We start from the raw sequence: 22652 nt of genomic DNA, 5'->3' as shown, positions 1-22652 counted from the left end.
CACCCGCGCGGCACCCCGGCGCACAGAGGAGGCAGAGGCCAGGTGGCGGCGGCGCGATGTGTTTATTGGCGCGGGGCCCGGCCGCGGGGACGCGTGGCGGTCACAGCGCCACGACGCAGTCGGTGCCCGTGTACCCTGGCAGGCGCAGAGCGAACTTGCGGCGCACGTCGTCGGGCACGAACCTGCCGGCGACGAAGTGGTGGCGCCCGGAGAAGCGGCCGGCGCAGCGCTTGGGCGCCGTGAGCGACACGAGCACATCCGGCCGGAGCCCGTCCTCCGTCTCCCCGCCGCCGGTCTCCGCGTCCCAGCCTGAGGGGGGACGTCGGGACGGGGGTCGGGAGCTGCGAGGGGTGCTCGCCTCACAGTCCTGCCGCCTCGACGGCCGCTTCCCCTCCCCCGTGAGATGCGGCCTCTGCTCTCTGACCCGCCTCAGCGGAGCCTCCGCCCACAGACTCGTCTCCCCCTGTCCTGGGAGGGGTTTCCCTCCCCCTCTGACCGGAGCCTCTGCCCTCAGACTTTTCTGCCCTTTTTCCCACCTGCTACCCAGTCTTTCTCCTGCATGTGACGCAGCCTCTGCCTTCACAGTACACCATTCCCACCTGTGGCCCTTCCCCAATGAGACCCATGCCTCTGCTCTCTGACCCAGCATCTGTCTCCCTCCCTGTCAATCCTGAGCTTCTCCACTCAGACTAGAGCCGTTTTCCATCCAGACTTCCCGCTGGCCTTACCTCTCTGACCAGATGCCCACTCTCTACCCAGAGGACACAACTGCCTCCCTCCTCAGGCAAAGCTCCTCCATCAGACCTGTCCCCTCGCCCCAGGTTCTTGCATCTGCTAACACAGGCCGCCCTCACCACCCAGTTTCAGCATCTATCCTCTGACTAGACATCCCTGCCTTTACCCTCAGACTAGGTCTCGTCTTTTGAGTTGACAGCACCCCAACCCCTCCCTCGTTAGCCTCTAACGAGCCTCCACCTCCAGACTAGGGGCTTTGCCTTCTCTCCTGCCTCTGACCAGAGTCTGGGCCCACTAACTAAAAGCCTCCTCCCTCTGACCTTAACCCTCCCTTCTGTGACCCTAGCCTTCATCCTCAGACGGGCCAGCCCACATCCTCACAGCCAACCCCTGCTCTGTGGCTCCCAGCTGGGATGGCCCTGGGGTCTTGCAAGCCTGGGGATGTTCCGTTGAGTCCAGCCACCCCCGTGGAGGGTCTGGCTGGCCAGCAGCTGTTTGTTCCGTCTGCCCATTGCCTAATGGCTCCAACAGGCACGGGGCGGCGGCCAGGGCAGGCAAGGCCTTTGCCGAGTGAGCTCACGTCTGCCCGGGTGACTGGCCCAGGGTGGGCAGTGGGCAGGCTGGGCTGGATGGTGGGGGGAGAGGGACACAGGGACAAATGGACAGCATCCGTGTGATGGTCTTTGCCATCCACAGGCTGGACGTGAGCTGCAGTCTCCCCCAGAGTGCATGACCCATCCACACCAGGGAAACAGGCTCACGGTGGACAGACAGGTTGGGGCCCCCCAACCCCCCTCCACCTGACATGCCTGAGGGAATGTCCAGGCTCACAAGGGGGATGGACAGCAGTTTGAGCGTGGCCAGCGTGCGTATGCAGGGGCCCCCAACCTCACAAGGCTCCACGCCGGGGCCCAGCACAGCATCCACCACCAGCCTGTAGGCGTCATTGATGAGCTGGACCTGGGAGGACACGCAGGGTCAGGGAGGCCTTGGGCCATTGTCCCCCCACCTCCCTCCGTCAGTCACCACCGAGCACTGACCTCTGTGGGCAGATAGGATAGAAAGGGAATGTCCATTTTCTCACACTGGGTAGTCAGGTCGCGGTGCAGCAGGTCGAGGGAGCGGGTGGGGTAGAAGATGGTCGGTTCATACTCCTGGGGGGGTGGGAAGGAGTCAGCACTGGGGGCCCTCCCAGTGTCCCCAGGGCCTTAGCCCCCAGACCTGGGTACCAGGCAGCAGACCCTGCCTGGGGCAAGCTCTGAAACATCAAGAGGAGAAAGCAATTTCTGCAGGGACAGTGTTGGGGGTAACCCTGGGAAGCTGAAGGCGTCCCTGTTACTTACAAACACCCGCAGGTGCCGGGCACAGACCAGTCCCACAGCCCCATTCTGCTCTGGGCCGCACACGACCAGCACAGTCCTCTGCTTCCGGGAGAGAGCAGGCAAGGGGAACACCTGGTAGGGGACACGGCAAAGGCAAAGGCATGGCACTGGGCATGTCTTCTTGCTCAGGTGGGGAAACTGAGGCCCAGAGTTGAGGAAGGGACAGGTCATGGGCCTGCAGGCAATAGGCTAGGACAGGAAGAGAGGCATTCTGGGTGAGACACTCTTGGGGTCTGTTTCCTTGTTGGAGGCTCAGAGTCCTTGCCTCAGGCTCTGCCAAGTGGAAGCAGGAAAACGTGCCTCCTGCCACTGCGCCCTGAGGGAGGTTTGTTTATTCTCAGTCTGAGTTGCAGACATTCTTCCACCTTTTTCCACTGCCCCTCCCCCACCCGTGTTTCCAGGCCTGGCCCCTCCCAGAGCCGGGTGGAGAGGGGGGTACTTTTCCAAACTGAGATGCCCTGTCCCTCTCCGTCTGCCAGTCTTCATGGCTCTGGCTTTCTCCTTGTATCTCTGACTCTCTGTGTCTCTCCAGTTTGTCTCTCTCTGTCACAGTCTCTATCTCTCATAGTCTGTGCCTCCCTTAAATGCAGGAGTTAAGACACTGGTGTTTGAGTCCCAGCCTTGCCTGACTCTCTGTGGCCCCTCCTCTCCCAGCCTCAGTTGCCTGTATCAAACTGGAGTGCCAATAGCTCTGATGGGCATGGGGGTGGGGGAGTGCTCTTCCGGCCAGGGCTGGCTCCTGGGGGCCTGGCTGCGCTCTATCCTCCCACCACACAGACGGGAAGTTACTCCCTTTCTGAGCCTCCTCCCCAAGGTTTGAGCGAGCCCCTGGCCCACCCTGATCATGTCTGGCACAGCAAGACACCAGGCCCAGAGCCTGAGAGGCCGTCCAGGTGACAAGGGCCAGTCTCAGACATCCCGGGACTTTCAGGGCCAGAACTGGACAGCTGGTTACCAAAGGCCAGGCAAGAGCTCGCTACACCGTGTTTGCTTTGTGGCTCTGATTTGCACCATTTCCTTCTCCTCTGGGCACCTAGCTCAGGATATGTTTCATTTGGAAATAGGAACATTTAAGTAAAAAAAAAAGAGAGAGAGAGAGTTCACTTAAAGATACTGAGTTTTAAAAAAAGTATACTGTGCAATAATTCAAAGAAGGAAGAAGGGACAAAGAGCAGGGGAGGGTTACACGCCTGATTCCATGGGGCACTTCTCTGAGGTGTGTGCATTTATGCACTGGTGTCGGTTTATTATCCTTTCCTCAAGGAGGAAACGGGCCCAGCGTGGTTCGGTTCATCGCCCAAGGTGCTGGGTGGTAATATAGTCCTGGCTATTTCTCTTGTGTTACTTGCAGGCACCTCAAGGGCTGGAGGCTTGCCCCAGAGCAGGACACAGCTCTGCTTCCAAGCCCTCATGCCCTGTGCAGGCCCCTCCCTGTCTCTGGACCTCAGTTTCCCCTCCTGTAACGTGGGGTAGCTTCGGGGTACGCAGACTGCAGGAGACCATGGCCCCCTTGAGCAAGACCCAGGAGGTGACAGGCAGGTGGTCATATCTGTGCCTCAGTGGCCCCACACTGGTCCCTGCTCCACAGCTTCTGAGTCTCTGGGGAATCCCAGACTCTGCCCTCACCTTCACTGATGACACCCTTTGACTCGGGTGCCTGCCTGGCCCGAACCAGTGATGATCCTCTCTGGGTCTCAGTTTCCTCATCTGACTGACAGGCTGGGGTGGTCCCAAGCAAAGAGGGGCTCTTGGATGAACCATCCGGGCCACAGGGATTGTGTACCTAGGCTTCAGCTCTCATGGGCTGGTCAAATGGTTGGGGTCAGGGCCGTGGGTCAGGTACCTTGGCCACAGCCACGGCGCTTGCATGGCCGCACAACTCCACCAGCTGCTGCCGCCCGAAGCGGTAATCCTCCAGAAGCTCCCGCTCCAGGGCGGCTGCCTCCGCAGTGCTGGAGGACAGAGTGGGAAAAGCAGCTCAGAGACACAGCCACGGAGAGAGAGACCCGGAGACAGCAGCTCAGATGGAGCGAAAAATGCCCCACCAATGCCCCTAGCCAGGCCCTGGCGCCGCCTTCCAACCTGTTTCCTTAGGGAGGCGCACAAGGTTTAAATGGAAGCTAGGCCTCAGCGGGAGGTTTAAAAGCCCAAACCTGAAGCGTAGGCGCCCTCTGGTGGTCTGGGAGGCGCATGTTGGTTCTATTGCCCCAGGCCTGTCAGGCGCCCCCAACCCCGAAGGTGGGAGGAAGCAGGAGAAATGCAGCCTGAACTTTGACGCGGACGGTGGGCAGATTCCCGGCAGTGAAAACTACTGAGTGCACTCCAGGACATTGGAGGGGGCGGACTGGACTGGTGTCTGCGGAGCATGGGTTTTGAAGGTTGCAGAGGAGTTTGATGGCTCACTGAAGAAAGTGGATGTGCAGCCAGCAGCTATGAGACCCTTTGATGGAGCAGTAATAAAAATTCATATCATTGTGCAGAACAATGGGGCATATACTTGCTGAGTGACAGGAATCTGTTTCACTTGACACCTGCTTCCTCCTTTGCAAAAGTGAAGGCAGGAGGGACTGAATCATTTATGAGGCCCAGTTCAAAATGCAAATGTGGGGCCCCTCTTTCAAAAATTAAGAATTTTGAGATGGTGATGGCACAGCATTAAACCAAGTGGTGGGCCCTTCTGGAATAACAACCTCCTAGCCCTGGCATAGGGGGCTTCCAAGGGGCATGGGCATGGTTGGTGCAGAGAGGGAGAGCTGGCACTGAGGAGCTGAAGATGTTCCTCACCCCAGAATCAGGGGTGTGTGGCTAGATGCCAGCCTCCCTTCAGCAGGACCCCTTCTGGCTGGAGAACAGCACCTAACGCTCAGCTCAACAGCCCTATAGAATGGAATAATAATAATAATAATAATAATAAAAGACCCAGGCCCAGAAGTTAGAAGAGTATCCAACAACTCAGAGAAGCCAAGTGGCTTGCCCAGGCTCATGCAGGAAGCGAGCAGGAACACTGCCCCCGCCACCCTTGGAGGCTGAGTCTAGAGCCACGGACGGTGTGAGCAGAGAAGCAGTCAGACCCACAGAGGGCAGAGGTTTGTCGGGATGAATACTGAGCTTCCTTTCTTCAATTCTGTGAGCAAAAGACCGCCAACCATAGGCCGATTTTGCAGTGTGATCAGGCTGGGTGGCTGCAGGGGCATACGGTGGGGAGCGAGGACTGCATGGGCTGGGGAGTCGGGGAGGGCTTCCGCAGGAGCTGACACTGTGCGAGGTGATCCAGACGGCAAGAACAGTGAAGGCCAAGGCTCTGTGGTGGGAATGACACTCTGGGAGCCCATGCGGATGGGGGAGATAGAGGCTTACGGCAGGGGGGCCACATGCCCTGAGTCACGCAGCAGCCGGAGTCAGACTCAATCCCAGCTCACCTCAGATGAAGTGGAGGACCAGGCGTGGAAAGGAGCTCACAGTGGGGCCAGCTAAAGGGCACTCCCAGGGTGGGCTGGCCCAGCTCCTGGGTAGGAACGCTGGGGGAGACGAGCTTGGGAATGGATCTCATTCCTCCACCATCATCGTGTGACAGCTCCGGCAGCTGCCCCCGTAGGATGAGGATGAGGATGGAGGCTACCCATCACTCCTCTCCCTCTGTCCCGAAGCTGTGGCCTTGGGCCAGCACTGGGAACGGAACCATCCTAATTGGTCGTTAGAGTGGTAAGGGTGGGGAGGGCCAGGCGAGGGACCTGGGATGGTGGCAGCAGAGGCTCTGGGTGAGCCTGCGAGGGCATTAGGACCAGTGAAGAGAGGGACAGGGCAGAGGCGTTGTGGGGCTCAGTGTCGGGGGTACAGAGGAAGAGGCTGTCAGGAGGGTGCCCCTTGCTCCTTCCTACCTCAGCCCGGAGAGGAGAGGAGCTCCCACTATCAGAGTTTCCCCGCCAGCCCAGAGGGCTGGGCGGGCCTGGTTCCATATGGGCCTGGGCCAGGCGTCCCAACTTGCTTAAGGGAGAGGGCTCTTTGGGAGGGGAAGCCGCGAGGCCTGGGCTCCTGTGCCCTACCTCCCCTGCCTCTCCCCGTCCTCCCACCTCCTCCCGCCAGCCTGCCACCATTACTCACTGGGCCACCTGCAGCAGTCCCACGACACCCAAACTCCTCTTCAACACGAGCACAAGGGCTTCGAAAACCTGAACCCCAGACTGCATTGCCCACCCCTGTCCCAAATCCTCCTGTGGCTTCCCAGGAGTCAAAGAATATTCAAATCCCTCACCATGCCTACATGGCCCCCGTCTCACAGCCTCCTCTCCCCTTGCCCCCCACATCCCACCCCCACCCACCCCATAGTGCCCCATCCTTCTCACTTGGCATTTGAGGCCCCGCCATCCCCACACAAGGTGAAATCGCAGGGCCATCTTCCAGAACATTCTTCTCCCTCTGCCTAGGATGAGCTGGGGCTCTAGGCTGCACCTGGACATCAGTCCCTGGACGGTATCTGCCCTGGGAAAAGGGCTGTGTGGACAGGACTGAGGCGGTCGACAAGGGGGTGTTGGGTGAATCTGGTTTCCCGTGAGGTCCACAGCCCTGCTTGGGGCCTCACGTCCCACAGGAGGGGGACTCAGGACGAGGGGAGACAGCCGTAGCTGCCAGCTTCAGACCCCTGACACGTGGCCCATGTGTTCAGAAATTGCCCCAGTCCTGGCACAGGTAGTGGTTGTCCTGTTTGAGCCTTAGTTTCCCCTCTGGACAAGGGGGCTCCAAGGCGGGTATGGGCCCTTTCAGTACTAGGAGAGCTCAGCTCTTCCTAGACGGACAAGGAGCGGCGGGCTCCAGGGTCCCTGGGAGGGAGGGACAGCGCGGTGAGGCCTGGACCGGCGGGGCCAGGAAGATGGGGAGTCCCCAGCGGTGCTGATGAATAATGCATGAGGGGCGGGCCCACCACGGTTGCAGTTTCCCAGGGAACGCGGCTCGGGTGGCATTGGCGGCGGCAGGCACAGTGGCTCCAGCCCAACGACTCCCCCGGACCCCATCCCACGGCCGCGCCCCTCCCCGGCTGACCTGAGGAAACGCCGCTCCTCCGGCGCCGCCGCCAGGTCCGAAACAGCCGCGCAGCTCATGGCCAAGGTGTGCGGGACGGGCACCGCCGCCTCTGGCATTTAAGCGCAGCCCCCGCCGGGGCGCTCCGCCCGCTGCGGGTCCGCTAATCAGGCGGCGCCGCGGAGGCGCTGCGGGCGGCCATTGGCCGATGGCGGGGGACTTAACCCTCTCACGCCGGGGTAAAGCTGCCCGCGGGCGCGCCGGCAAAACCGACGCGCGGATCTGGGCTGGGAAACGAGGTCCGGGGAATTCAGGACCGGTCACACCGCTGCGGGATCCTGGCCCGGGAGCACGGGGTGCCCCGCCTCTGCCGCCAGGGCTCTCCTCTCCAGGTCCCCCACCCACCCCTGTGCCCTCGTGAGGAAGCCCCAAGACTGGAGAGGTGGGCTGTTGACAAGCAATTTCAAATGGAGGAAGGATCCCGGGATATTTGGGGTCGAGGTTGCTGGACCCAGAGGCAGCCTCTGGATGGGTTTTAAGGCACCCCGCCTGACATGTTCTGCTGGAGTCCCCAGATCTAGTCTGTGTGCCCCCATCCCAGTTAGCTGCAAGGACACAGGCAGGCCTGTCTCCAGAGCCTTTATTCCATCCTGGTGGGGAGGCGGCAGGGGCTGGTGGTCTGAGCGCTGCAGGCCCCCTACATGTACCACAGGAAGCTGTAGGTGTTGCGGATGATCTCCTCGCTCGGGCGCAGCCCATAGAGCTCCCCCATCACGGGGGTCAGCCAGCGCGTGGTGTGGAACACGGACTCTCCCACCTGTGGGGACAACAGGGATTGGTGGGGTGCAGCTGCCCCCTCAGGCCCGCACCGCCTGCTGGGACCCACCCTGGCGGTCAGCGCCCACATTAAAAGGGGCTGCCTTCCTATATACAGAGAATACAAGTAATGATTCTATAGCATCTTACTACGCTGATGGACAGTGACTGTAATGGAGTATGTGGGGGGCACCTGATGATGGGGGGAGTCTAGTAACCATGTTGTTCATGTAATTGTTCATTAGTGATACCAAAATTAAAAAAGGGGGGGATGCCTTCCCCGCCGCACACCTGGCACCCACCCCTCGCTTCAGGTTTTCCTTGGTAGGTTGCGTTTCTGCAGCGGACTGGACCCCGCCCTCCCTGCCTGGGACCCACCTTCCAGTTGGGCACATCTTTCATGATGATGGCCTCCTCCTCCAGGTTTTCCCGAAGCATCTGCAGCACCCTGCAGGGACAGCATGGGAGGTGGGGGCCTCATTATGTTGCCTGATGCACCCGCCAGGGCTCTCCACCTTCCAGTCCCCACCACCTCCTGCTGCTTCAGGCCCTGCGCACTGAGCCTTCTCCTTTCCCCTCCTCCCCCGGCAAACCTGCTGTCCCCCAGCGGCAGCCCAACACCCCCTCCTTCAGGAAACCTTTCCATCTTCCTACTTGGGTCTTTAAGTCAAGTCTGGGGACACTCTGACCGTGCAAGCACGCAGCTGCCAGGCTCCACAAGCATTCTGGCCCTGCCCCGAGCTGAAGCCAGGGGCCCTCAGGCCTGTGGCCTCTCAACCCTGGTTTGGCAGCCCCACCTCCGGTCCTTCTCTGCCTGCAGCAGTGGCATCAGTGCAATACGGGCCTCGAAGTCCTCGATCTGCAAGCGCCTGTGAAACCCCAAAACCGACAGTCACGTCAGACCAGGCTGGGGTGAGGGGCAGAAGACATGAGCCTCAGACACTCTGGGTTATGCGTGGGGAAGGAGGGGGGAGAAGCGAGCAGGTGGGGCAGGGCAGGGGTGGTGGGCTCTGCCCACAGACGCCCAAAATGAGGGTCGGGGGACGTGCAGCTAGCACATAGCACAAGCACCCTTTGGCCTACAAGACTTCTGGCTTCACACTTTCCTTTCAATTAAAACCCTTTTCATGTTAAAACTCACCATGCCCTGATGACTGGTGAAGCCCCGGGGGTGGGGAGAGTTCATCACAGGGCTCTGGATGGTACAAAACCACACCCCTTCATCTCAGAATACCCGTGGGGTGTGAGCCCAGGGAAGGTGGGGCCTGTGCACTGTATGGGGCTCCCTTCTCCCTGCTCTGCAGTGTCTTCCAAGCCCCCAGCGCCATCTGCGCTCAGAGAGCAGCACCCAGGGTGTGACCCAGGAAGAGGCTGACCGCCCTGTGCCCTCATCACCAGGAAGCTTGCAGCAGCGCAGAGAACAGTCTGGATGAATGCAAAGCCCCACTCCAGCCCCAGGTCCCAGGGTAGCATCCCCACCCCAGGCTGCTGCCCCTGCCCCAGCAGCACACTGTTGTCACTACTGTGTCTACCCCCTCTGCAGGTGGCATGTCCCAGGCCTCATCTGTCCAGTGTGGGGCCCCACTATCTGGCACCCCCAGAAGCTCGAGATCATGCAACAGTGCTGAGCACCCACCCCAGATAGGGTCCTCTCCAGCACCACCCTCAGGGATTTTCAGCCTCAAGTGTGAGCGAGCTCAAGGGTTGGGGGACGGTGCTAAGGACACGTGACACGAGACAGGACAGGGTGGAGGGGCCCATTGTCAGAGGTCAGTGAGGAGGAGCCACCTGCTATGGCAGCCAGCAAGCTTGCAGGTGGCTGGAATCTGAGCCTAGGCCACAGCAGGCGTCGGTCCCTCAGGTCCCATGTGACTGGCAGGGCCATCGTCTTGGGTGGCCATTTTCTAAGCCCTGATAATCTGCACTGCTTGGTCACCGCTGACAAAAACCGCCAGGGCAGCCCATCCTGGGCTTGCCCCTCAGCCTCAGGTCCTAGGGCACAGGGCCCCCCAGCCAGGGCCTACCTGCGCTCGCGGTTCCACTTCATCATGCTCCAGTACCCGAAGAGCAGGGCCCCAATGCCCACAGCAAACATGCTGTAGCCTGTGGGGAGACGGGGGCCAGTTCAGTGCCTGCACACGCCAGACAGGCCATCCCGTGCCGCGCCTGCCCGTGACGTCTGCCTACTCACTGTGCAAATACTCCAGAAACATGGTCGGGGGTAGGAAGGGGAAAGCCAGGGTCCTGTCTATCATGTAATTTTTGTCTTTGTGGAGGGTCCAGAGCCCCTCCCACAGCCACCCCCTCCTCAGCAGGTGCAGACTACCCTCTGTCCCAGCCACCCGCTCTGCCCCCAGGCCAGGGCTTCCGGAAGGTAGGGGCTGCAGAACCGGGTGGGGTCTGCAGGAAGGCCCGAGAGTCTATATGCTTATGGTTGGGTGGTTCTAGCCCCACCAACCTTCTAGAAGGTCATTTGGTTTCCAGGCAGCATGTGGGTCCTCATGAGTTGGGATGTTGTCTGCAGCTGGGTCCCAGCTCCATGGTGGCTGCCTGGGCCACCTCCCTGCATGCAGCCCACAGGGGGCTGGACAGGGCTTCCAGAGGCAGCAGTCCCCTCCAGGGGCCACTCAGCACCCCTGGGCTCCCAGGTGTGACTGCCTCCTAGCCCAGTGGGGTCGAGACCCCTGCCTGGACACAGGGAACGGAAGCGGTCATGAATATTTACTGACCAGCGGACACCTGCACTGCAATGCTGACTGCCGGGCCACAGGCACCTGGGGTCTTCAGGGAGGCTCAGCTACCTGGGGTCTGACTCACCCAGAGCTCCCTAACTTTTGCATTTTGCTCTCCTTTGGATGGGCCTTGTGGTTGCAGGGACAAACTGCTGAGTTCGACTAGGCTGAGCTCCAGGTATCACCCAGTAAATGACCAGCAAATGGTGGTTCAAGCAGAGGCCACTCCCTGGGCCTAGTCGGGGGCAGAGCTGGTGCTCTGGGAGTCTGGTGGGGGTGCCTGCACTGTCCCCATCCCCATCTTTCACCTTCCGCTTGCCTCAGGTCCACGGCTCATTTGAACCCTGATAGCCCCAAAGATGAGTGAGAAACTGGCTCGATTTTTTAATCCTTAGTTAAACCTGCTAAAAACATGAGTTCAGGGTAGGTAGGACACTTCCTTGTTAAGAGAGGCAGGGTAGGAAGGGCACTGTGGTTCCTGGGCTCAGAGGCAGGGCCTCTCCAAGGAGCCTGAATGCCAGGACCAGCTCCCAGGGCCCCTGTGGCACTCACACGCAGCTGGCCACCTGTGCTGGGACTTGGACCTCTCTCCGCAGGGCAGGAGTATCTCATCAGAACTACCTCGTTCTTTTCAACAGTCACAGGGAAGCCCAGGGCCTCTTCTGACCCTGTGCCAGGGGATCAGGGGACAGGCCTGGGGTGTCCTAGTAGAGACCCTGTGCCCTCACACGAGGCACCCTGCCGGGGGCCCCTCTGAAAGATAGAGCCTAATACTAAGGGGGCCTCTAACTTATCTTTCTTGCTGACAGCTGCGAGGCTGAGACCCCAGGACCTCATGCGAGCTGGCGGGGAGGGGTCTATGCCTCAGGAGCTGCCAGTCTGGCGGGGGAAGCTGACTAGGGGCATGCACAGAGGGGGTGCAGGCCATGTGTAAATACCTAAATAAATGGAAACATACCGTGTTCATGTGTCAAAACAACATTAACCAGATGGTAGCACTCTCCCGTTTGAGGTACAGATTCAATGCAGATCCCATCAGAATCCCAACTTTCCCCCAACCAGCCCCAAAGAAATTGGCAAGCAGATAGTGAAATGCACACAAAAACACAAGGGAGCAAATTAGCCAAGACAATTCTGAAGAACAAAGTTGGAGGACTTGCACTTCATGATTTCAAAACTTGTCACGCAGCTGTGTGTACAAGACAAGAGAGCCTGGCATGGCCTAAGCATAGACATGTACTTGATGGAACAGAGCTGAGTCCAGAAATAAGTGCCCACAATTATGGTCAACTGATTTTGGACAAGAGCGCCAGACAAATCAATGGGGAAGGAACAGTCTTTTCAGCAAATTGGACAACTGGAGAGTCACATGCAAGAATCAAGTGTGCTTCTTCCCCTCCACACACACAGAAGTTAACTCAAAATGGATCAAAGACTTCAACATCAGAACTGAACCTATAAAACTTTTAGACAACAGAATGATGTGAGAAGCACGAGTGACCAATAAAAAGAAAAAAGATGAATTGGACATCACTGAAATTAAACGCTTGTGCTGCAAAGGACACCACCGACAAGGTGAAAAGCCAGAACAGGAGAAAGCATTTGCAAATCATCTCTCAGATAATAGAATGGTGCCCAAAATGTATAAAGAACTCTCAAAATACAGTAATAAAAAGATGAACGGCCAAACTAAAAATGTGTCAAGGACCTGAACAGACATTTCTCCAAGGAAGATCTACAAATGGCCAACACACACATGAAAAGATGCTCCATGTCATTAGTCACCAGAGAATTGCAAATCAAAACCACAGTGAGATCCCACCTCACACTGACTAGGAGGTGCTAGATTTTTAAAACAAGGAAAAGTATTAGTGTGATCCAGATGTGGAGAAAGTGGAACTCCCACACACTACAAGTGAGGATATAAAATGGTACAGCTAATTTGGAAAACAGTTTAGGACTTCCTCAAAATGTAAAACATGGGGCTACCATATGGTCTAGTAATCCCACTCCTGGGCAAAATCTCCTGCATCCAGGAGAAATGGAACATATTGTCCACACAGAAGCTTGTACATGCACGTCCATGACAGCGCTTGTTCCAACTGCCAAAAGGTGGCAACGATTCAAATGTCCATCAAGAGGGAAATGGATATACGAACTGTGGTCCATCCAATCAAGAATATTATTCAGCCATAAAAAGGAACCAAGAGCTGATACAAGTTACAACATGAACACTAGAAACAGCATGTTGAAATCACAATACAGGTAGGTCACGGGATGGTAGAACAGTGAGAATACAGGTAAGGACTCCGGAGCATCTTAGTACATTGATGGACAGTGAGGGCACTGGAGGGGGTGAGGACTTGATGATATGGGCGAACGTTGAACCATTGTGTTGTATATTTGAAACCAACATAAGATTATTTATCAATGATACTTTAAAAAAATCATGCTAAGTGAAAAGAAGAAAAAAATATACAGTGAATGATTCCATTTATATGAAATGTCCAGAAGACGATGCAGAAACCCAAGGCAGACCAGTGGTTATTAGGGGCTGGGGGAAGGGGAGAGGGGAGTGACAATTAATGGGGATGGAGTTTTTGGGGTGATGGAGATGTAAATTTAGACCATGGGGATGGTTGAACTGTGAATAGTCTAAATATCAGTGAAATGCATGCATTGTAAGGCATGGTATGTGAATCTCAATAAATGTTAAAGACACAAGAAAAACAGAAAAGGGCCACTGGCTGCTGCACAGAAGGGAGTGCGGAGAGGAGAGCTGGATGTGACAAGTCTGGATTAAAGGAGACTGAGCCAGTTTTGCAAGTTCCAGGATGCTGGTGGTGAGCGATTCAGGCAAAGAAAAGGGGAATGGGTGCCAGGCAGGTGACCACCCACAGAGCCTTGGACAGGAGCAGGGGAGGGCAGAGCTGATGGGGAGAGGGCCTCTGGGGGCCATGGCACAAAAGCAAGGCTGGAAGAGGGCTGGGGAGGACAGATGACCAGGGCACTGTGCAGGACGGAGGGCAGGACCTTTGCACTTACTGTTTCCTGCACCTGAGGAGCTCTTCAGAGAAGTCCTTCCAGCCTACCCTAAGCAGGCCCTGGCTATCCCTGGCTCTGTCAAGGCGGGAAATGTGTCTCCTCAGTTAGGCTGTGAGCTTCTCTGTAGAGAGCCGAGCATCATACACTCACTCAACAAACAGTAACTGAACGCAGGCACAAAACCAAAGACCAGAAGGGGCATCTACCTCACCCCTCGGCAGCCAGCAAAGACGGTGGGTTTGCGATGGTTATAATGCAAGTTGGTGGAAAAGGGTGTGATCAAGAGACCCGACCCTAGAGACTGGTATTTTGGACACACAGGGGGTTCTGCTGTCATGCAGGGGGAGAGAACCAGGACAAAGAGCACGTCTGTGACTTGAAAATAAAAAAAGACGCTGAACACGAGTTGTCAAGGGAGACCTGAGGGCTGAGATCCTTCTGCGGCCTGGGCTGGGTGAGGGTCACGCACTGCACAGGACTACACAGTCCTCGAGCTGCATACCTGAGGGGTGCACTCGACTCCAGGGGAGAAATGTGGTTATGTCAGATAACATGTTCGCGCAGTATGATCTGGGGTAAGCTGAGTGCCCCTGTGGTGCCAGATCGGGCCTGCTGGGTAAGGCCCTTGGGGTAGATTTGTAAACAGTAGTAAAAAAGCAGCAGCAGTGTACAGAGACTACCTGGACAGCAAAGCAGCAAAGCATAAAGCATTTAACTGGCCCTTTATAGAAAAAATTTGCCCATCTCTGTTCTGGGATATATGGAAAAAAAGGAGAAAAAATCAGGAAGGGGTTGAGAAAGGCCTGAGTTTTAATCTTCCTATAGATTGAATTACTACTTTGTCTTTAAACCATGGCAAAAAATTATTTTTTCTTAAATCGAAGCTTAATTTGCCTAACATACAGATTTTAAATGTTGAGTTATGGTAAATGTATTCACCCTTAACTTGTTTTAAATTTTATATTTCTCTTGTTAACCCTGGGTGCAGTTTGGGTTCCTTTTACTTTCTCTGTTACATTTTCCTGTGTTTAAACTCAATGACGAATCTGAAAATGCTCATCAAAACATTTGAAAAATTTAAGAACACATATTGCCGGGACATCTGGCAAGCGGGCACCAAATTTTGCTCTGGGAGGCCTTGGGGGCAGGGCGCAGCCTCTCTTGGGCCTCAGTTTCCCCACCTGTGAAACCGAGGTGTGGCTGAGAGAGAACGGCATGGCTTAAACTAATCTAAATTTGTTTTTGTTTTTTCTTAAGCAATTACAATTATCTGGCACCTGTCTTTCTCAGGAGGTGCTATGTAATGGAAAGGGGACTGGACAGAGTCAGAAGCTATCTGTGCCACAGTTTTTCTTTTTTGGTATCATTAACATACAATTATATTAGCAACATTATGGTTACTAGACTCCCCCTATTATCAAGTCCCCACCACATACCCCATTACAGTCACTGTCTATCAGCATAGTAAGATACTATAGAATCACTACCTGTCTTCTCTGTGTTGTACTGCCTTCCCCATGCGACCCCCACCCTCCCCAGTCCCTTTCCCTTTGGTAACTATTAGTCCATTCTTAGGGTCTGTGAGTCTGATGCTGTTTTGTTCCTTCAGTTTTTGCCTTGTACTTACGCTCCACAGATGAGTGAAATTTTTTAGTATGTGTCTTTCTCTGCCTGGCTTATTTTACTGACCATAATACCCTCTACCTCCATCCATGTTGTTGCAAATGGTAGGATCTGTTTTCTTCTTTTTTTTGGATTTGTTTTCTTCTTACGGCTGAATAATACTCCAATGTGTATATGTACCACATGTTCTTTATCCATTCATCTACTGATGGACACAGGCTGCTTCCATTTCTTGGCTAAACTAACCTAAATTTAAACCTCTGCAAATGGTTATAATGAGCGGGACCGAGAAGACAAGTAGGGACTCTGTTGATGGACAGTGACAGCAATGGGGTGTGTGGGGGGTACTCGATAATATGGGTGAATGTAATAACCACATTGTCTTGCTTCTGAAACCTTCGTAGAGTGTATATCAATGCTACCTTAATCAAAACAAATAAGAGTAAATAAATAGATAATAAGCGGGACCGGCCTCTCCGGCTGTTAGGTGAGGGAGGCACCGGCCTCCGCCCGCGCTCCGCACCTCGCCGTGGTCACCGCTGTTACCACGGAGGCCCCCGGGGTCCGCCCCTCCGCCCGCCGTCACACCGCGGGAGACACTGAGGCCCGCTAGCCTCCCCGGCGCCCCGCCCGACGGCCCACACCCTGACACACCCGCGCCGGGCGACACTGACCCGACAGTCCCCGACGGGGAAGATTCCGCTTGTAATCGATGGGGCCGTAGCCCCCCGGCGGGGGCATGTCCTGATTCACCTTCGCCGCCGCCATGCTCGAAGAGCCCTACGCTTCCGGCCGCGAGCGGAAGTTATGGACACGGGGGTGGACTGCCGCCATGCTGAGTGTGGCAGAAACTACAGTGCCGTCTCGTGAACCTAGCACGCTGCTGCAGCGACTCCAGGCCACTAGCGAGTCGGGCAGCGAGGCCTGGGACTGACTGGGCAGCGGAGGAGCTATTATTTCCCCTTCTTTCAGAAGGGGCGTGGCTCGGTCGGAGCGGGTCCGGCCGCCAGGGTTCTGGCCCTACAGGACCTCCTGGTCACCTTCCCTCTGGAGGATGTTCAGGGCCACTCGGAAACCCCATGCTCTCGAGGGAGCCAAGTCTCCGAGTTAAGCTCCCCTTCGCATTTTCTCCCCTTTGCGGGACTCTGCACACAGCCCAGGGCTCCACAGGTCAGGGAAGGGTACACAGTAGGGGTGTGAGGGGCCACTGCTGCTCGGATTCGGACTCGCGAAGAGCCTTTCTAGTGCCAGGCACAGATTCCGCTCCCCTCGGTGGTGGCCGGGACCCCTTGCTAGTGGCCTCTCATGAGAACTGGGCCATTCAGAGCGATTATCAGTCACGAAGCCCAAGGGCCTTGGGGGGTCACGCGGGGTGGGGGCCGGAGAGGCCCCACCCGGAGGCGGGATGACGTCCGCAGCTACTTCACAATACACAAATTGTTACCTGGGCAATAAAAAGCACCGGGCGGTGAAGACCCGGGAGTAGGCGCCCGGGGGGCATGGGGGTGCAGATGGCAAGCACCATTGGTTGGGCCTGAGACGGGAGTCCAGCCGCCTTCCGACAACAGTCGCCTCCTGCTCCCCGTGTCCCCCAGATGCCACGATGTCGGATGACAGAATTCTGAGCAAACTCGGCTACAAGCTGGGCTGCACGATAGGTGAGGGCAGGTTTTCCAAAGTTAAGGTGGCCACGTCCAAGAAATACAAGGCCACGGTGGCTATCAAGGTGGTGAAACGGCAGCGTGCGCCTCGCAACATTGTCGACAAGTTCCTTCCTCGTGAGCTATCCATCCTTAGGAGCGTGGGGCACCCACACATCGTGCACGTCTTCGAATTCATTGAGGCGTGCAACGGGAAGCTGTACATCGTGATGGAGGCATCCGCCACGGACCTGCTGCAAGTCGTGCAGCGCAACGGGCGCATCCCTGGAGGGCAGGAGCGCGACCTCTTCGCGCAGTTGGCCGGCGCTGTGAGCTACTTGCACGATCACCAGCTGGTGCACCGCGACATCAAGTGCGAAAATGTGCTGCTGAGCTCAGACGAGCGCCACGTCAAGCTTACGGACTTTGGCTTCGGCCGCGAAACACACGGTTGCCCTGAGATGAGCACCACCTACTGCGGCTCTCTCGCCTACGCGGTACCCGAGGTACTTCTGGGCATCCCCTAAGATCCCAAGAGGTGCGACATGTGGAGCCTGGGCGTCGTGTCTACGTCATGGTCACCGGGAACATGCCCTTCAACGCCTCCTACATCGCTAGCCTGCCCTGGCGCCAGAAGCGTGGCGTCCTCTACCCAGAAGGCCTCGAGCTGTCCGAGCGCTGGAAGGACCTAATCGCCAAGCTGCTACAGTTCTACCCGTGTGCCAGGCCTTCAGAGGGCCAAGTAGCGCGCAACGCCTGGCTGCTTGAACGGACTCCGGTTAGGAGGCGGGGTTCCCGCCATCCCTGACGCCCGAGCATTGCGCACGCGCCGCGCACTCGGGACAGGCGCGCTCGCGGAGACCCACGTACATCCCGCTTGCCACCGCGCAGATGTTCTTCCCCCTTCCCTTTCCCCTCGAACCCTGGGGCCTCAGCAGCCCGAGGTAGGAATTTAGCTCCTCCTACACGATCCCGAGAGCCGGAGGGCGCGTGCGCTCCCCAGACTCCCCGCCATTGGAGACGGAACATTGCGTCTGCGCGGGGTGAGAGACGGCTGCGCAGCGGTAGGAACGTCCGCAGATGTGCGGCTGCTGCCGAGTGGCCCTTCCCGGGAGGCGTCCGTCCCGAGTCCCCAGCTCACGCTGGTACGGGACGGCGCGCTCTGGGAGGTGCCCGCCCTGGAACCTGAGCATTAAACTCCCTCTTCCTGGCACCTAGCTCTAGCGATGACCCCCTTTTACAGAGCGGGGCGGCGGTCGTCCCTGTGGGAAGGCGGGCGCGATCGGGGCGTTTTACAGGAAGGCTTGTTGAGGCTCTTAGGGTCTCGAAAGGGAGTTGAGAGGGTTCAAACCCGGGTCTTTTTGGGCTCCGTAGACAGGGCAGAGGGCTTTGGCGTCGTCCCCGGGGACAGTGGAGATACTGGACTGGGTACCAAGGACCCCAGTACCGCTCTCGTGTTTAAGGATGGGACGGGGTTTGGGTGGGGGCGCCTGTCTGAACTAAACAGAGTTTACAGACAAGGAAACAGGCCCCCACAGATGTCACTTGCCCAAGAGCACATCTGGGATTTGAATCCAGCTATGGCTGACGTGGGGGGAAGACGTGGCGGTGAGGGTGAGTCTGTGGGCAGATGCTAGGCTGTTGTCCATGCATTTATTGAACGCCAGTTGTGTACCCAGCTCTGGAAGTCAGCAGAGAGGCTTGGCTCTATCCCTGCCCCCAGCTAGGGCGCAAACGAAAAGTCAAGTAAAAAATGGTGTGAAAATAAAACTAGCTGTTAAATGCTGGGTGGGGCATGAGAAGGAGGGATTGAAGCGGACCTGTAGGCTGAACCCTGAAGGAATCAGCTGTTAGAAGGAAAGTGTTACAGTGTTCCCGAGACAGGACTGAGCTGGTGTGGCTGGGACGGAGAGGGGTGGAGAGGCGAGGACGGAGGTCTGGAGAGGGGACCTCTCCGAGCCTGAGGAGGGCTGGGGGTCGTTTTGCTGCCAAGGTTACTGGGTTTAGCGGCGGCTGCCTATCGTTTAGGTTGTGTGGGAAACGTCTCCCTAACCCTCCATCCTACTTGCGTCCATCTGAGCCCCACACGGTTCTGGAGGCTGGTCAGCTGTGAGCCCACCCATACCCTGCCCCTGCCCCTTCATCTTCCTTGGCTCTCAGGTGCCAGCTCTACTCAGCCCCTTCAAATAGGCTGTGCCCTGCTTCCCTTATTTCGCCGATGAGAAAATTGAGGCTAAGATGGGAAGTGCTTCGCCTCCAATCCTGGCTTGTTCATGTCCGAACTGAGACAGAAAAGCCAGTAGCTCCTGGTTTGTCCTAGAAAGGTGCCTCTTCTGTAACGTCTTGGCTCCAAAGCTAGAAAATGGGAGCAAGAGGCCAGCATCCTTGGGGGTGTTGCGATGCACTGTGGCTCGCTGGAGGGCCGCATCCCAAGCCTTCTCGAGGTTCCCATGGCACTCAGAATAAAACCCGAATCCTCACCCTTTTCTTCTGGGTTCCAGCCACATTGCCTCCCTTGCTCTCTCCCTGCCTGGCTCTCACCTCAGCCTCTGCACTGGCTCTTACCATTCCCTGGACCACTGCCCATCTCGTCATTCAGGACTTGACGTAAAAAGGCATCTCCTCTCTGACACCCTTGCACTCCTTGTCCTGGTCACAAGGCACCTAACACTGCGGCTTGGCACATGCCTCTTTGTGAGTAGTGGGGCCCCGACCTCCTCCTACCCCACGGTCACACACCCACAGTGCAGCTGAGCAAGGTCTCAGGGGCCAGAGCAAGTGTCCCATTGTTAGCTGGAATTGCTACTTGAGATTCACCCCTGGTCTTTGGGGCCTGTGCCTGATCCAGCAAAGACTCACTTGAAGGCTGAGTGTGCAGCCCCCGAGAAAGCTCCCCACAAGCACACTTCTCACAGCCAGTGCTGGGGCATGGGGCACCAGTGAGGATGTCACAGGTAGATGGGGACAGGAGGCATGGCAGAAATTAAACCCAAACCTGTGAGCTCCGTGTCTTGCTGGCCATGGCCTTTGGGGAGCATGGCCAGAAGCACAGATCCACAAAAACAGGAAACAGCAAACTAAATAAAAGCAGTTAGGGAAACAGGGCCACATTTTATGCATATTAGACTTAACCAAGTGGTCACAGGTCTTCATGAATAAAACCTGAAACAGCGTGTTAACATCGAAAACAAATTTTCACCAGGAATCATTGGTTTCAGAGTCAGCCAGGTGGCTCTGTCTGTGCTTAGAACCTGCGTCTGTAACACAATGTCCTGCGGCAGACACCCTACATGGGTGCCAGGCCTGAAAAGCTCCGGAGAACCCAGCACTCGGGTGGAGGCTGGACAGGCTAGGAGCCAGCCCAACAGGCAGCCCACTCCATTCTCACCCCACTCCTTCTCTGGTGGGGAGCAGGCCAAGAAGCCACCCCACCCCCGATACACAGAAATACCATTTGACCCACTAATTCCACTTACAGGAATTTAATCGAAGAAAGAAATCCCTGATTCAAAAAGATATATGCACCTCTGTTTATCGCCACACTATAACCAACGAATCCATAACATCTTCCTTTGTTGACAGATAACTGCACTGGTGGGGGTGAGGATTTAATAATATGGGTAACTGGTGAGCCACTGTGTTGTATATTTGAAACCAATATAAGATCGTATTATCAACAATACTTCAATGAAAAAATATGTAACACAACCTTAAAAAAAAAGCCCCAAGCAAGTTTCTTACCCTTTGCTTCCCCATTAACCAAGAGTCACCCTGCTATCTATCTTCCCACATCTCTGAACTGCCCCAAAGCTGCAAATACAGGGCAAGAAGGGCTGAGAACACGAAAGAAAAACACAGCCAACACCTCATCCATTTCTTTATTATCTTCCAGATTCTAAAACTTCCTCATGACAATGTATGGCCATTAATTCCAGCCTCTTTATTGGGATGTCTATTCTGGTTTGGTGGAGGTAGTTTTTTTTTTTTACATTTATTATCAAAGATTGAGAGTCACAATACGTGACAGCCTCCCCAATCCACCCCAAAACACCCCTCCTCCCAAACACCCTGCACTATGTAACTGTCCATTACATTTGTTAAGGATTATAAAATTTTAGCTGTCCTTTGAAAAAAAGCTCAGTCCAAGTTCTTTAGGCAAACATGTGCAGCATAAGTTGGAAACCAAGGAAAACCCCTCAGTGGAGCACCAAGGAACATCTTCTCTGTTATTCACACCTGTGATCAGGATGCTTCATACAGAAACTCCCCATGTGTCCGTCCAGAGTGACATGTGGGACAGAAGCCCTGACACCCAGCAGGGCTGTACAGTCGCCTTTCATTCCCTCTGCTCTGGGGTGAGCTTTTGCTTCACAAAGGTGTTTGGGTACAAAAGGCCACTCGCAGGAGAAGGGTCACTCTTGGCCTTGTCAACGATGTGGCCCTGACACCACAGTTGGGACACCGGGGACCGAGGTTGGATGCCTCCAAGGGAACACAGGTTTATCCGTGTCCACACATGCATATACACATGGCCATTCCAGGGCTGGGCCCCCATCATCAAAACAGGGGAGTGAGCGCCACAAAGCCCTGACCCCAGTCCACAGAATGGCTGACAAGTTAGTTTACAGCTGCCACTGGGGGTTCATGTCACAGATATCCTGGAGCCATTACGATTGTCACCTAGGACGGGGGTCTTCCCCGTGTCCTCACTGCTCCTGGGAACCCAGACCTTTTGGCCCTGAGCTCCCAGGGGAGGTCAGGACCTCAGCACTGGGGTCAATTCTGAGGGGTGGGCTCTGCTGCCAGGAGAACACCCTCACACTAATGTTCTTTCCTAGTGCATCCAAACCCCACACCAGGCATTTAATGCCTTTTCTGTAACACAGGTTACTGCAGAAACACTACTGGGGGCCGATTCTAGAAGTTGTACTGCAAAGGGCCAACGGAAGAGAGGCAGACAGGAGTTTTCAGACAGTAGAAATGGACTAAAGATTAAGGCATCTCACAGTCTTGCCCCGTTAAAAAAAAACCCTACATTTCTGTCCCAGGACATCACCCTTGGTGGGACTGTTCCCAGAGCTGCTCGGCAGGAGAGAGCAGAGCCAGTGCCGGCTGTCCCCTCCTCCACCTGTGCTGGGTTTGTAGTGAACTCACAAGGCCCAGGAAGTCCGACCAGGTGAAGCAGGCACCATATGGAGTGAGATCCAGACGGGGCCCGCGAGTCACAGAACGCATCAACCCCCTTGTCACAGCTGGTGACTTTGGCCCGGGTAGCCAATCCCGAGCTACTACTGCATAGAAGTGAGCTCTGTTTGCTGGGACAGGAAGTTGCCTGGGTTCTGGCCTGTGTCATTGAACACAGAGGGCTGACAGCTCAGGGTGGAATAAGACAGGTATTTAATTTGCCAGGCACACAGAAAAATGCGAGGAGTAGAAATGCTTGCACACTCTTCATTTTTTGGTGTAAAAACACACCCTTTCCCCCCAGTACCGGAATATCAGTTTCCCTTCCTTTCTCTCAAATCCCTGTATCTTGGAATGAAATCTACACTTCCCTGCCCGCCCCTCCTCAGCCCATCGAAGTTACACACTTAAACAAAAATCGAGAAATGTAGGGTTTTCCACACAAAGTTAGAATGTCCTGCAAAACTAGGTCTTCTTAC

General features: G+C 56.0%; 3 protein-coding genes across 5 annotated transcripts; 1 reads left to right on the top strand and 2 right to left on the bottom strand.

Annotated features, from left to right (window-relative positions):
• Positions 1-48: 48 nt before the first annotated feature.
• Positions 49-7621, bottom strand: LOC108389572 (yjeF N-terminal domain-containing protein 3). 3 transcript variants are annotated; one of them, XM_073220291.1, is made up of 7 exons: positions 5537-6384; positions 4902-4994; positions 3961-4069; positions 2079-2189; positions 1776-1889; positions 1545-1695; positions 49-309 (listed from the first exon to the last, which is right to left on the bottom strand). In XM_073220291.1, the coding sequence occupies exons 1-7, from the start codon at positions 5665-5667 to the stop codon at positions 101-103; spliced, it is 918 nt and encodes a 305-aa protein (XP_073076392.1). In that variant the 5' UTR covers positions 5668-6384; the 3' UTR covers positions 49-100. The 3 variants fall into 3 exon arrangements, with proteins under 3 accessions (XP_073076392.1, XP_073076393.1, XP_073076394.1); XM_073220292.1 differs by having other exon boundaries at positions 4902-5418; positions 5537-5635; XM_073220293.1 differs by lacking the exons at positions 4902-4994; positions 5537-6384 and adding an exon at positions 7155-7621.
• Positions 7622-7757: 136 nt separating this feature from the next.
• NDUFA13 (NADH:ubiquinone oxidoreductase subunit A13) lies at positions 7758-16179 on the bottom strand. Its single transcript, XM_036996195.2, has 5 exons — positions 16024-16179; positions 9974-10052; positions 8747-8818; positions 8328-8397; positions 7758-7950 (listed from the first exon to the last, which is right to left on the bottom strand). The coding sequence occupies exons 1-5, from the start codon at positions 16115-16117 to the stop codon at positions 7831-7833; spliced, it is 435 nt and encodes a 144-aa protein (XP_036852090.1). The 5' UTR covers positions 16118-16179; the 3' UTR covers positions 7758-7830.
• A 149-nt stretch (positions 16180-16328) lies between these two features.
• On the top strand, positions 16329-18371 carry LOC108388148 (testis-specific serine/threonine-protein kinase 6). Its single transcript, XM_036996193.2, is given in 2 exon segments — positions 16329-17553; positions 17556-18371. Coding segments are annotated over 2 exon segments (843 nt in total). The 5' UTR covers positions 16329-16952; the 3' UTR covers positions 17798-18371.
• The last annotated feature ends 4281 nt before the right edge of the window (positions 18372-22652 follow it).

Source organism: Manis javanica, chromosome 13 (genome assembly GCF_040802235.1).
Source record: "Manis javanica isolate MJ-LG chromosome 13, MJ_LKY, whole genome shotgun sequence".
NCBI lineage: Eukaryota > Metazoa > Chordata > Mammalia > Pholidota > Manidae > Manis > Manis javanica.
The sequence above is the reverse complement of the archived record's forward strand: the minus strand, read 5'-3'. Positions and strand labels throughout refer to the sequence as shown.

What these genes read in the sequence shown, in the direction of transcription:
- LOC108389572 (XM_073220291.1), bottom strand. Translation starts at nt 5,667, where the DNA reads ATGAGATCCATTCCCAAGCTCGTCTCCCCCAGCGTTCCTACCCAGGAG. An exon ending in CACACACCCCTGATTCTGGG is followed by an intron (nt 4,070 to 4,901) that starts GTGAGGAACATC and finishes TCTGTCCTCCAG; the next exon opens with CACTGCGGAGGCAGCCGCCC. An exon ending in CCCGGCACCTGCGGGTGTTT is followed by an intron (nt 1,890 to 2,078) that starts GTAAGTAACAGG and finishes CCACCCCCCCAG; the next exon opens with GAGTATGAACCGACCATCTT.
- NDUFA13 (XM_036996195.2), bottom strand. Translation starts at nt 16,117, where the DNA reads ATGGCGGCGGCGAAGGTGAATCAGGACATGCCCCCGCCGGGGGGCTAC. An exon ending in TCCCCGTCGGGGACTGTCGG is followed by an intron (nt 10,053 to 16,023) that starts GTCAGTGTCGCC and finishes GTCTCCCCACAG; the next exon opens with GCTACAGCATGTTTGCTGTG. An exon ending in CAGGCAGAGAAGGACCGGAG is followed by an intron (nt 8,398 to 8,746) that starts GTGGGGCTGCCA and finishes CTGTCCCTGCAG; the next exon opens with GGTGCTGCAGATGCTTCGGG.